Source organism: Manacus candei, unplaced genomic scaffold, assembly GCF_025592945.1.
Source record: "Manacus candei isolate 608988 ecotype Guabito, Panama unplaced genomic scaffold, ASM2559294v1 h1tg000050l, whole genome shotgun sequence".
In the NCBI taxonomy this organism is placed as follows: Eukaryota; Metazoa; Chordata; class Aves; order Passeriformes; family Pipridae; genus Manacus; species Manacus candei.
The window spans coordinates 1,937,694-1,949,727 of NW_026138098.1; the positions used below are offsets into that span (position 1 = coordinate 1,937,694).

The window sequence follows — 12,034 nt, forward strand, 5'->3', positions numbered from 1 at the left end:
TTCCTTACTCTTCCTGAGCTGTCAGCACCACGTACTCGTGGCATCTGTGACAAACCAGATGTCAGAGCTGATCTCTATTAGCTGCAACCCAGCAAGGATGTGTGCTGAAATCTTGAGCAGCTGGGGCCCTGGTGCTGCTTTCTCCTTCTTGTGCAAGAGAACAGAGGGGACTGGGCTGGGCTGCTCTGTATCCTTTGCAGATTAAATATTATATACACTAGTCAACGTTGTAGCTTCTGACTGTGAGGCAAGATCTTCAAATGTATTTATGAGAGAGAAATTATTTTCTGCTTCTAATAAGTAAGGTCTACTTTGCGATTTTATCCATGATTCTTTTTACAGGGCATACTAAACCTGAAACTGAGACTTAACGTGGGTTAATAGTGTGCTGCAGCCTAACCTGGTGAGAATTAAATAAATCTTGAGGTCAGGGGTTTCTTTACTTTCTTGTTGAGTCTTAGCAGATGACAAGTTGTCTTTCTTCTTCTTCTTTTCCTTCTATGAAGAAGGAAATGCCAAGCTTGTCCCAACTGAGATGCACAGATGTCTTGGAATTCCTGCCTGTGCTGAAATGGTTTTAGGTTTTAAGGACATGAAAAACTTCTCAGGCTTGATATTCTGGTGTTGCTGGTTCCTTCTTTTTTAGATTCATTAAAATGAATCTAATTCAAGTGGATTTTTGTGCCTTGAATTTTGCTAGCAGAGGTTAGGCTCATCTTTGATCTCATGGGTTAGTATTAACTAAATATTGAATGGGAAAGTGCAGACTAACTGCAACTAAAATATTTAGAACAGAAGATACTGACTTCAAATAAGAAAGGTCTGTATCTGTACCAAAGGCTTGTGTCTTTTTTCATCTGAGAATACTGTTATTCTTACTGGGTTCTTTCACAGTTTAACAGTGTGGCTGGTATTTCAGTGCTGGATGTGTGAGGAAACATTAAAACTTTAATGTTTTTAAGTTTTAAACTCTCTGAACTGCATGAAAAGGCAGCCATTTATTTGATGTGCTACCTGGGCTTTTCCAAAACAATTATTGTAGATTGAAATGAGATTTTTTTAATGGTCTTAAACTGATACTGTTAAACACACAGGAGAGCCCTTGAAGTTGTGTTCCAGAAAGGAAGTTCATGCTGTAGATTTTAAGGTGAGAGTTTTTTTAAGACTCTTCCCTGAAGGTTTTGTGTGACTTGGGGGAATGATTTGCCGGGCAGTGGGACATTTGCTGGGTGAAAGAGTGGGACTGACAATAGGAGAATATTTTCCTTTGCTTCTCTTCCAAAGGGCTGCAGCTGCCACAGGAGCCCTGGCATTCAAGAGACTCCAGAGCAACTTCCACTCAATATTTCCCTATGGCACTTCTCAGATGTTTAGAGTTTTTATTTGGAAGAAAATTCTTCAGTGCAGTAGCAAACATGTCTCAAATAAAGCTTAATGGGTTTCAGAAACTCATTCTTTAGGTTTGTATATTGACACTCATGGCCCAGAGTTTGACAGAATGTGCTTTTTACCCTCAAATGTCTCAAAGATTTGAGGCTTCTGATGAAAGCTTTTTTGTTGGTATTTAGAGGCATTGGGTTTCTTTAATGTTATAAAGAACATGAATTTTTAATGTACATTGAAGTTTTTAGAGAAGATGCAAATTTAGAGTTGCCAAATTTGTTTTTCATTAAGTGTTAAACTTGCTGTGAACTTGTGACTCAGAGTGGCTCTGCTTAATGAATATTCTGGATGTTATAAAAATGTATGTTGTTATTCTAATTGAGAATATGCACGACTAAATCTGTGTTTCTTGAAAACCCACTGTCCTGGTGTGGTAATCTCAACTTGATCTAGGATGATTTAACTCCTCTCTTTATTTAACTGAATATCAACAAAACCTTCTCCTAATTGATTTTCAATTGTGATTTAGCCACAGCACTTACTTTTGTGAGAATCACATGCAAAAAATCAGAATCAGGAACTAACACTTGTGAGATAGAAGAGGAAAAAACAGAGTCCACAGAGGAGGGCTGTGCTATGGATATGTGCAGGTTTTTCTCCCTTGATCTGTTTAAACCTTCTGTGAAGTGCTCTAATACCTGTCTGTGGAGTTCACCCAGCTGATGGTCACCAGTTATTTGAACTCATCATCTCCACAACTCCCTAGTTGTGAAAATCATTGCATTTTAATTGTTTTTGTAGAAAGCAAAGTAATGGAAACAGAGTATCAAGAAGAGAAGAAATTATTGGATATGTTTCTAGGGGAGGAATTTGGAAATAGTGCAAAACCTGTTTTTTATGAAAGCTCTGCTTTAGTAAACAGGAGCATTAATACTTAATCCTCAGTTGTGTTTTCTTGTTCCAAACATCTCTAATTACTTCCCCAATAAAAACTGGGAGAGAACTGTTTTCCTGAAAAGCTGAACCAAAATGAATGAAATACCAGTTGAACACTTAGCTTTTCCTTTTAAGGAAGAAGTCTTGCTTGAATAGAGCCCTGAAGCAGTGTCTGCTGTGTCTCTGAAAAACTGAAAGCAAGGCACTTGAACATACTTTGAGCTGGAAAACTTAAGTTCTATTTTGAGCAATTTAGCAAGTCTTTATCTCTGATAAAATATTAGGGATAGTAGGCAAAGTCATGCTGAGATGCTGAAGTAAATGGCACAAAAGATGCCAGCATTGTGCACAACAGAATTCCGAGCCAAATTTGAAAGTATGTGACTTTGCCTGAGAGGTAGTTGCAAAATGTAAATGGCAAATATGCTGGTCTGTCATTAATTGTTAAATTTCAGTTTTTCTCCTTGTCTGTTGCTCAGTTTAGGGAAAAAAGCAACTTTCCTACGTATGACTGATGGTTAAGTTTTTCCCTATATTGACGTGCTTTCCAGTAATGTTTAAATGATATGTTGCTGCTTGTGATTTGATTAACTAGTCAAATTGTCCCTAACAGTTAAAAAAGAAAAGAAAATAAAGAGGGAGGATATGTGTGGTGTGTGTGACACGAAATCCTTTACTCTCTGTTCCTGAAACACATGTGCCAAGTTTTTGAGTATAAGTCCCTTATTTAGTGCTGGCTCTTTCCAATCCATAATTCTTTTTGTGCTTTGAGTCTGATTAGATGGGCAATCAAAGAGGGAAGTTAATTGTGGTGTCAGAAGAACAGGTGACAGCGAGGGAAAACTTCACCTTGCTTAGACTCGGCTCACCACGCCAATGCCAGTAATGCTCTCATGGCTCTTAAGAAGCATTAGCATAAGTCAGCTCAGTGATTAGCAAAACAAACTAATTTCCATAATTGTGAAATCCTTCTGCTCAGTTAGTGTTTATATTTAAATTTTTGGAGGCTAGGATAGCTTTCTTGCATTCGTCTTCAGTGAGCTGCAACTGAGCAAACTTTGAATAGAGTATCCTCAGAATGAGTGAACACAGTGTTTAAGCTGTCAGTTTTGTAAGGAGGTTTGAATAAAATCTTTCTCCTTCCTGTTTGACAGTTTCCTTCTTGCAGAGTAAATAGGATTTAAAAAAAAAATGCAGACAACCTCCTGCTTTCTTAGCTTTCAGGGTATACCCACGAGCAACTTGAGCTTGGCTGAAATACCAGCTGGAAAAGGGAATGTGTGTTGGTGTGTAATAATATTAATCAGTGCAGTGTTGTTGCTTTTAGAAGGGTAAAAGATATTATTTCCTTTCCTGTATTGCTTCTGAGAAAGTGAGTGTTCACTGGTGCAGTTCAGCAGCGTGAAGAATTAAGGGAAGTTCTAAAGTGCATGAAAACCCCAAACCAACCAACCAAAAAACCAACCCTCTGAGCTTCAGTGGCTTGGCACACATTTGCATTTTAGAGTCCCTGTTGGGCAGTTTTCTGAACAGTATTTACAGGTTTGTGGAAGGGTTGGGAGGAGCTGATCCTGATTTCTAGCAGGTGAAATGCATCTGGCAGCTTGTTGCACACTTTTAGCCACCTGCATCAGTGGTTTCTAAAAGGGGGTGCAGGATGAAAATATTTTATACCGTTAAAAAGATAAGAGAAACACCATTTTAGAAGTGTTTTATTTCACCCATCAAAACCTTCTGGGTTTTGTACGTTTTATAATGTGTTTAATATTAGTACAGTAGAGCATGTCAATAATTTATAAATAAATACGTGTGTATTTGGTGTGCATGCTAAAATATTTCTTCTCCTGGCGTGGAAAACTGATAAAGTTTGGAGGCCACTGATCCACAGGGTCAAGTTGTGTTTGGAGCAAACAACTGGGAGCAGCAGTTTGTTGCCACTTGCAGTACAGGAGTTCCTTGTGCAATCCCATGTAACACTGGATACTCTCCAGACAACTGAACATTTTCCGCATGTTTTCCAGTTTCCCAAGCAGTGCCTGGTGACTCGGGGGATTTTATGGCTGCAGCAGAATACAAAGAAGTGTTTCTCTCTCAGAACGAGTAGTAAGGATTCCTTTCTTAGGTGCTTTCTCTGGGACTTGCACCCTGCTTTTGCAGCAGTGACACGAACTTATATTTTCTGCTCCCATCCCCGCTGCTTTTAAAGTTAACACTTTATGACAATTAAGAGCTTGTAATACTAAGTATCTTTCTGCAAGTAGCTTAAATACAAATGTAGCAATCTGTGTTGAAAGGAAAACGCAATTAGCCTAAGTTTCGTTTGCATAAGTAGTACTTTATTTCCTCCAAGAGAAAGAAGTTCAACTTTATACTCTTAAGTCTTCCCAGTTAATTTGTAATCTCTTAATCCTGGCTAATATTTCAGAACACTGTTCAAAGATGAGCTGGAACTTGGAAGCAGACTTTCTTTTGAAAAGCCACAAAAGGTCATAAGGGTCAAATAACTCTAATAATAAAAAGTCTTGCCGTTGTCTTTGATCTAAAGCAGACACAATTTAAAGAAAAAAAAAATCAAATCTATTTAAAAACAGGATTGAAGTTTTCTTCCTGCAAATTAACCCTTCAGGTGCTGAAAGTTACATGAGCAGAGCAGAATGATTTATTTGATATACAGTGAGTTATTTTACTTCTGCTGTGTAAATTTCTATTGCTTGTGCTGAGGGGTGAAAAATGATTGAGATCTGCTGTTCTGTCAGATTGTGGGAAAAGTCTTTAAGCAATGGCTTGTGTTTGTGTGTGTGTTCATACACTCACACATAACCTGGGCTGTGTTCAGGGCCGTGGTGTGTGGTTTTTATCTGAGCACAGTGACAGGAAACACCTTCTAGCTGAGGTCTGTTCCTGAAGGCCAAGGAAGGCTGAGGGAGATAAGAGGTGTATCCCCTCCAAGCTGCAGCAAGGTTGACAGATAAATCATAGAATCACAGAATCAGCTGGGTTGGAAGAGACCTCAGAGATCATCCAGTCCAACCCTTGATCCAACCCCGCCGTGGTTCCCAGCCCATGGCACTGATGCCACATCCAGTCTGTCCTTAAACACCTCCAGGGATGGAGAATCCACCCCTTCCCTGGGCAGCCCATTCCAATGGCTGAGCACCCTCTCTGCAAAGAAATTCTTCCTGATATCCAACCTAAACCTCCCCTGGCACAGCTGCAGACCCAGCCCTCTTGTCTTGCTGATGGTTGCCTGGGAAAAGAGACCAACCCCCCCGGGCTCCCCCCTCCTGGCAGGGAGTTGCAGAGAGTGAGGAGGTCTCCCCTGAGCCTCCTCTTCTCCAGGCTGAGCCCCCCCAGCTCCCTCAGCCTCTCCTCACAGCACTTGTGCTCCAGTCCCTTCACCAGCCTTGTTGCTCTTCTCTGCCCCTGCTCCAGCCCCTCCATGTCCTTCCTGAGCTGAGGGCCCAGAACTGGACACAGCACTCCAGGGGTGGCCTCACCAGCGCTCAGTCCAGGGGCAGAATCACTTCCCTGGCCCTGTTGGCCACCCTGTTCCTGAGCCAGGCCAGGATCCATTGGCCTTCTTGGCCCCCAGGGCACACTCTGGCTCCTGTTCAGCTCCCTATCAATAACTGCAGCTCTGTGATGGACTGAGGCAAACACCAGCTCAGGAGTATGGGCTGGGTTCAAGTGGGTACAAGTGAAATGGTTTTTCCTCCTGCTTTCTCCCCAAAGGAAGCTGAGAGCTCTTCTCCAGACACAATCCTTCTGTGTTTATCCCAAAGCAGCAGTTTGTTTGTTTTCTTGTCAGAATTTGTGCCTGACCTTGGATCAGCTCAGCTGGTGGTGGTGGATCGGAGAAGGAACCAGAAAGCAGTTTTGGCTTTTGATACACTTCCAAGTTGCTTTTGTATCACCTTTATCAGGGTTATGTTTGTGTAACCACAAAGCATTAAAGAAACTTTATCTGGTGTTTGGTGGCCCTGCATGTCTGCTGGTGAGCTCTGAGGGGGGGTGGGGAAGGAATCACATCAAAGCTGCTTTTGTTCAGAATTTGTGACGGAAGCTCCATTGTGCTGCAGCTACAATGCTGATACAATCACTGTGAGTGGTAAATGTGTTGTCAGGGATCCTTAATCTCTGACGGGAATCGGCAAAAAGAGGCAACATTTATTTCAATAGCGTGAATTTAGTTAGTGGGATAAGGGAAGGAATGAGCAATTTTGTGCTTCAGGATGGAGACTTGGTAAGCAAGGACATAGCTCAGAGTGTTGTGGGCATGTGTTCAGGCCTGTCAAACTGGCAGTTCTCTCAAATTAAAATCTACTGAGGACAGCAGAGAACTCCTCCAGTCAGGGAAAATCTTCCAAGGAGCTCGGCTCACTGCTCATAGTGACTCTTTCTGGACATAGATGCTCTGAAGGACAATGACAATTTTGAGACTGCTCCTTATCACCAGCACAATACTGTAAAAAGTCTGTTTCAACAACGTTGTGTTGCAGTTTAAGGTTGATAAGTCTTTGTTCCTGGCTATTTGAGGTTCCAGAGACCACTGGTACGACATCTCTAGGAAGATAAGTTTGTGTGGGGAAACAAGAGTAACTGTGTTGATAAAAATTGTATTTCACGCTATATCTCAAAACATTCAGTCTGTTTTGGGTGTAGAGGAAAGTCTGGTGTTTCCTTTGATAGGGCCTTGGGTAGTTAATTCTTATTGATAGGCATTTCTGTTAAAAAGAAATAAAAATCAAACTCAGAATGTGTTTTTGTTTTTTAGCATTCAGCAGTCAGAAATGTATGCTACCCTAAAACTTTCAACTGAGGATTTTCATTTTTGTTTTGTATGGTTACTTTCCCCCTTGGCTTTAAAAGAATGTGGATACCTTTTGTAACACATCACTGTCTACTAACTTATGCTGCCTCTTAAATTCTGCTGTATTTTACAGTCAAAGACTAATTCCTACAGGAGATATATATAAAATAATTTACATAAGCAAAGATTAATGGTTAAAATTTTCAAAGATGCAAGATACTGGCTGGAGGTTGCTGCTGCCAGATTTGCCAGACAGACTCAGTGGCTGCAAGAGAACAATCTTGAAGAATTTAAAGTGTTAGAAGTTAGAGACAGCTTCTTCCTATCTGGAAAAAATAGGACTGCACTCGACATGAAACCCCATTTTCTTTGGGGGTGTGTGTGGGAATGATATTTAAACCTTTCAGTTTGTTTGGTTCATCCATCCCACATTTCCAGAGTTCACTCTTCAAGAGCAAGAGGTTCATGTGGGTATTTACTGTTGTGGTATTTATTCAGCATGAGTGGGTGTTGGCTCTGAGCTGAGATATGGCTGTCACACAGGAAGCTGAACTATAACCAGTAACAAAGCTCTAATCAGAAGGTTGGAACCAGATATGTTTTTATTTTGTTAAGACAGCTTGCTTGCTTTGATGCTGTCACACATACTTTCCTATAGAAAGTTCTCTGGAAATAGTGTAAGAAAAAAAATAAATCTTGTGACACTTTCACCAAAGGAAGTCAGTGTGATTCCACAATTGGTATTTTTTCCACAGCCAACAGGCATTTCTCTTTGCATCTAAGTTTTCTTGGACACTGAAAAAAAAATGTTAATCTCCTCAAATGTTGCTAAATATGTGTGGGGTTTTTTTCCATATGTCCTGCCTCCCCCATAGAAAACTTTCTTAAAACAGTCAGCCTTCAGCAGTAGTAGTTTGAGAATCACACTTGTCTCAAGAGCTGGTGCTGCCCAGCTGGTGGATCCATATTTGCTGTCTTTAAACTCTTAAAGTGGAATGTGCATTTAACTCCAAATACATGCTCCTCTTTTCCAAAGCTTGTCTGTGCTTTCAGTCAAAGTTTAGAGCCGTTTCTCACTGTGCCTCTACTCCTGTGGAAGTCTTGGATATGGTGTGTTATATCCAGGGCTACCTCTGCTGTCTGTGCAGTCCCTGATACCAGTTTTCTTATGTCCTTTTCTTAGACAAGTCACTCTTGTTTCCTTATACCTGTAATTAGACCAAAATATTTTCTCATTGTTTTAATTGCTTGTAAGCTACTAGAAGAAAACATCACTTGCTCTCCAGAGCTTTCCCACCAATATCTCTTACCATGGCAGGAGTGTTTTAAACAGCCTCAGGTGGTGGTCTGGGTTCCTGGCTTTGTGACTGCCATGGTAGACCTTCCCTGGTTTGGTTCTTTAAATTCCTCCTGTGCCTGGCTTTTTTTTTTTATGGCTGCCTGGTGTCTCTGGCTGGTTTCTGGCTGTCACAGGGGAACCCAAATGTGCAAGGCAGTTGCAAAAGCAGCGAGAAGCAGATGAAGTGTGAGACAGTGCAGCTCTAGGAGAGGCCCGAAAGACCCAGCTGGGATTGTGTGGGTGAACTGGGAAAGAAGGTGGAAGGCTTGGGAGTGAGGGAAGCTGTCTGGGTTCCTCTGCTGTAAATCTGACAGGGAAGATTTCCCTCTCAGCACACAGATGTTGTTGTGTGTCACTGGGAGTGAAACTGGGCTCAGGCTGTTCCAGAACTTGGTCTGTATGAGCACAAGTCTCCGTCAGGAGGATACAAGATGTGTTTTAGTCCTTCAGCAAGGCCTGAGGGCAAATCAAACTGTTCACTGTCATGCCCACTGTCACTGATTTCCTGGTGCTCCACTCTCTGGATTAGTCTCCCAAAGAAGTTCATTTGATTCCTGCATTCTGTGCATCCCAAGTAACTCACCCTGCTCCAGTGGAACGGGAAGAACAGGAGTTTGGTTCAGGCTGGTCCCACACGTTCCCTGCAGCTCTGCCCTGCTCCTGCAAACATTGCTTTAAATTCTGCCACTGGGGGCTTTTAGCTCTTGCCTGTGCACAGGCACATGTGATCTGTCCCATTTAATCAGTTCATTCCAGATCTACCCTGACTTCAGTAGTTTCTGTTGATCTCATGGAAATGCTCATCTTTAATGGGTCTGGTGTATTATTAAAGGTTATGCTGAAAGTTAGAAAAAAAAAAAAGACGTGCTCTTGGAATATCAAATTCTCAATTACAAAGTTTCAAGGAGGGTACAATGCTTTAAAATAAGTGTGTAAAAATAATCACACTATCAGTTGTCACCTGCAGATCTCAGACTTTCAAGAAGAAACCAAGGTCTCATAAATAAAGTATATGTAGGTAGGTGATTTGTACTCTTACACTGTATGACTTTTTCCTTTCAAATATTCATCTACATACACCAATAGCTAAGATACTTAATTTATCTGGGTGTTAAAACTGGAGAAACTCTTTTTACCTTGGAACAAGGGCATTTTGGTTGATAAGAACAAACTTGTCCTTTGTGGTACAGAAAAACCTCTTTGGGCTTTTTCTGTACTACAGAGATATTACTTGCTTTTAAGGATTTGCTTTCACTTTAAAGATTTGAGTTAGGAATTTTATTCTTTCCCCCACTCTTGAATCCTTGAACAGGTACTGCACTGTTAGAAACTCTCATTGCCTTCTGCTTTCTCTTCTGCTTCCTACGTGTTTCACTGGAATTTAACAGCAGGAGAACCAGAAACCTAAACCTTAACTTTGTGTGCTTCGATATTCCATGTAACTGTGGAGAGTTTAACAGAAGAGGAAGTGTGTGTGTGTGCATGTTTATAGAAAGAGGATGTGAAAGTAATAGTGATGGGATACTCTGGGAGGGAGCTGGGGTTGAGAGTTACCATCTGCTGCCTTTTTGAGGCTCTGTAGTTAACTTGGTGACCTGTATTCCATTTCACTATAGCCATGTAAAGTTTTGGTTACATTACAAATTCAACTGGATATTAAAAGAATTAAATCTCCATTAAACACATTACTGTAGCCCTAAGCTACTTCTTTTCCCCCCTCAAACATCTGGGAAATATCTGGGGTAGGGCTTTAAGTTGGAAACTTAGTAATTTGGTCACAGCTAAGCAGAAATGGAAGAGCCTGTGCATCATCTTATTGTGGGAATTATGATGGGTTTTCTACCCTCTGAGGTGGGCAAAGTGGAGAGAATGACCATCACTGGGTTAACTGTCCTGTTGAGTTTGCTTTTCAAAAACAGGAGCTTTGTTCTTTTTTGCAGCCACTGATCTTCTGTTGGCTTGGAATCCCATTTGCCTGGGCCTTGTAGAGGGAGTCATTGGTAAAGTTCAGCTTCATACAGGTATGTGGTTAGTTCTGTTTTGATGGGTTTTTTTTATTTCTGTTATGGTTTTTTTAATATTTATTTTATTTACCACTGAATTTGTTTTAAAGTCTGTGGTATTACAAATAATACTGCATAGCTGAAATGGAATGATGTAGTATTCTATACACTGGAGGAATACTCCCCAAATATATGAACTTGTCAGAGTGATTATATTACAGTTGATTATATTATAATGCAAATTCCCCCTGTTCTCCAGTGTGTGTGTTTTGGTTTGACACTCATGTAAAAATAGAGAACTGCATTTGCAAATAGTAGAAACTTGTATTTGAAGGCCTATCTGAGGCTCTGTGTGAGATTTATAAAATTCTTAAGCCCCTTTTGAATAATCCTTTTGAGGAGATTCTCATTGTTCTACTGTGGTACAAGAACTAATGATGGAAGTTTTAACAAAAGGATAAGGCTTGAATTCTCAGTGCTGTATAAAAACCTGAAGTATAATTGCTACGTTGGTAGATGAATTTTGGAAAGCAAAAGGAACACTTTAAACTTGTTTGTAGGTAAATGACAGAGCTATAAAATTAAAGCAGGTGTAGAATTCATTGCTATTTTAATGATAAGCCTGTTTCTAACTGATAGTAGTAGTGTTTTCCTTTAAAATAAGGTCAGTGCTCCTTTAGCTTTATCAGCTGCAAATCCCTGAAGCTGTAATAAATATTTATTTTGATATAAACCAGCTGATACTTCTACCAGTGGAGCTCTGGATATCTATTTACTGGCAGGTAGGAAAGGCAGCCATAAACACTTGCTGTGTGCCATTCTTTTGGTGAGTGCATTTCAAGTAGTGCCTGGCAATATGATCAATACAGGTAAAGTTTCAAGTGTGTTCCAGGAGAGCAGGATGTGCTGGAATGGATCAGATAGATGTTTGTGTTCTGTTGAATAGAGACAGCTGAGTCAGGGGGGCAGTGTCACAAATGGAAAACAGGGACTGGAACACACGAGCAGTGTTGTTGGTCAGCCCAGTTCTGGGAATCACACAGCTCTGGAGTTACTGTGACCCCAGGGTCACATGGGAGTCATGGTTCAGAGCCCATCTCTCCATGGAGTTCATGATCACATCCTCTTTCCAGCTGCATCTCTCCATCTTCTTTGAATCTCACCTGATATTTTGGTCTGTGCTCGTCCCACAGAGCTGTTCACCCACCCCTTGTAGCCATTTAGATTTGGCTCCCCACCAAGTCCCCAAATCCTGCCAAAAGCCCCCTCCCCTTATATGAAGGAAAGGGAAGAGTGGAAGAGGAACCAAAAGACCCAAAATAAACTGAACTAAAGCAGTGTATATATATATATGTATGTATATATATATATATATATATATATATATATATATATATATATATATATATTTAAACTTATGTACAATTGCAAAAAAAACCCCAAACTATTTACATATAAGAAAGAGAAAACCCCAACACCCCACAGCCAAAACAGAAAACCCCATATACGCAGATATACACAGCTAATAAAGAACTAACAAACCAAAATTTTAATTCTTTCTTC

General features: G+C 40.6%; 1 protein-coding gene across 2 annotated transcripts in view; it reads left to right on the forward strand.

The window, feature by feature from the left end:
- Nucleotides 1-12,034, forward strand: part of INPP5F (inositol polyphosphate-5-phosphatase F) — a 41,484-nt gene that overhangs the window by 4,147 nt on the left and 25,303 nt on the right. For both annotated transcript variants that reach the window (XM_051800378.1, XM_051800379.1), the window contains exon 2: nucleotides 10,409-10,489. In XM_051800378.1, the coding sequence (XP_051656338.1) occupies nucleotides 10,409-10,489 (81 nt within the window). The remainder of the gene's footprint in view (nucleotides 1-10,408; nucleotides 10,490-12,034) is intronic.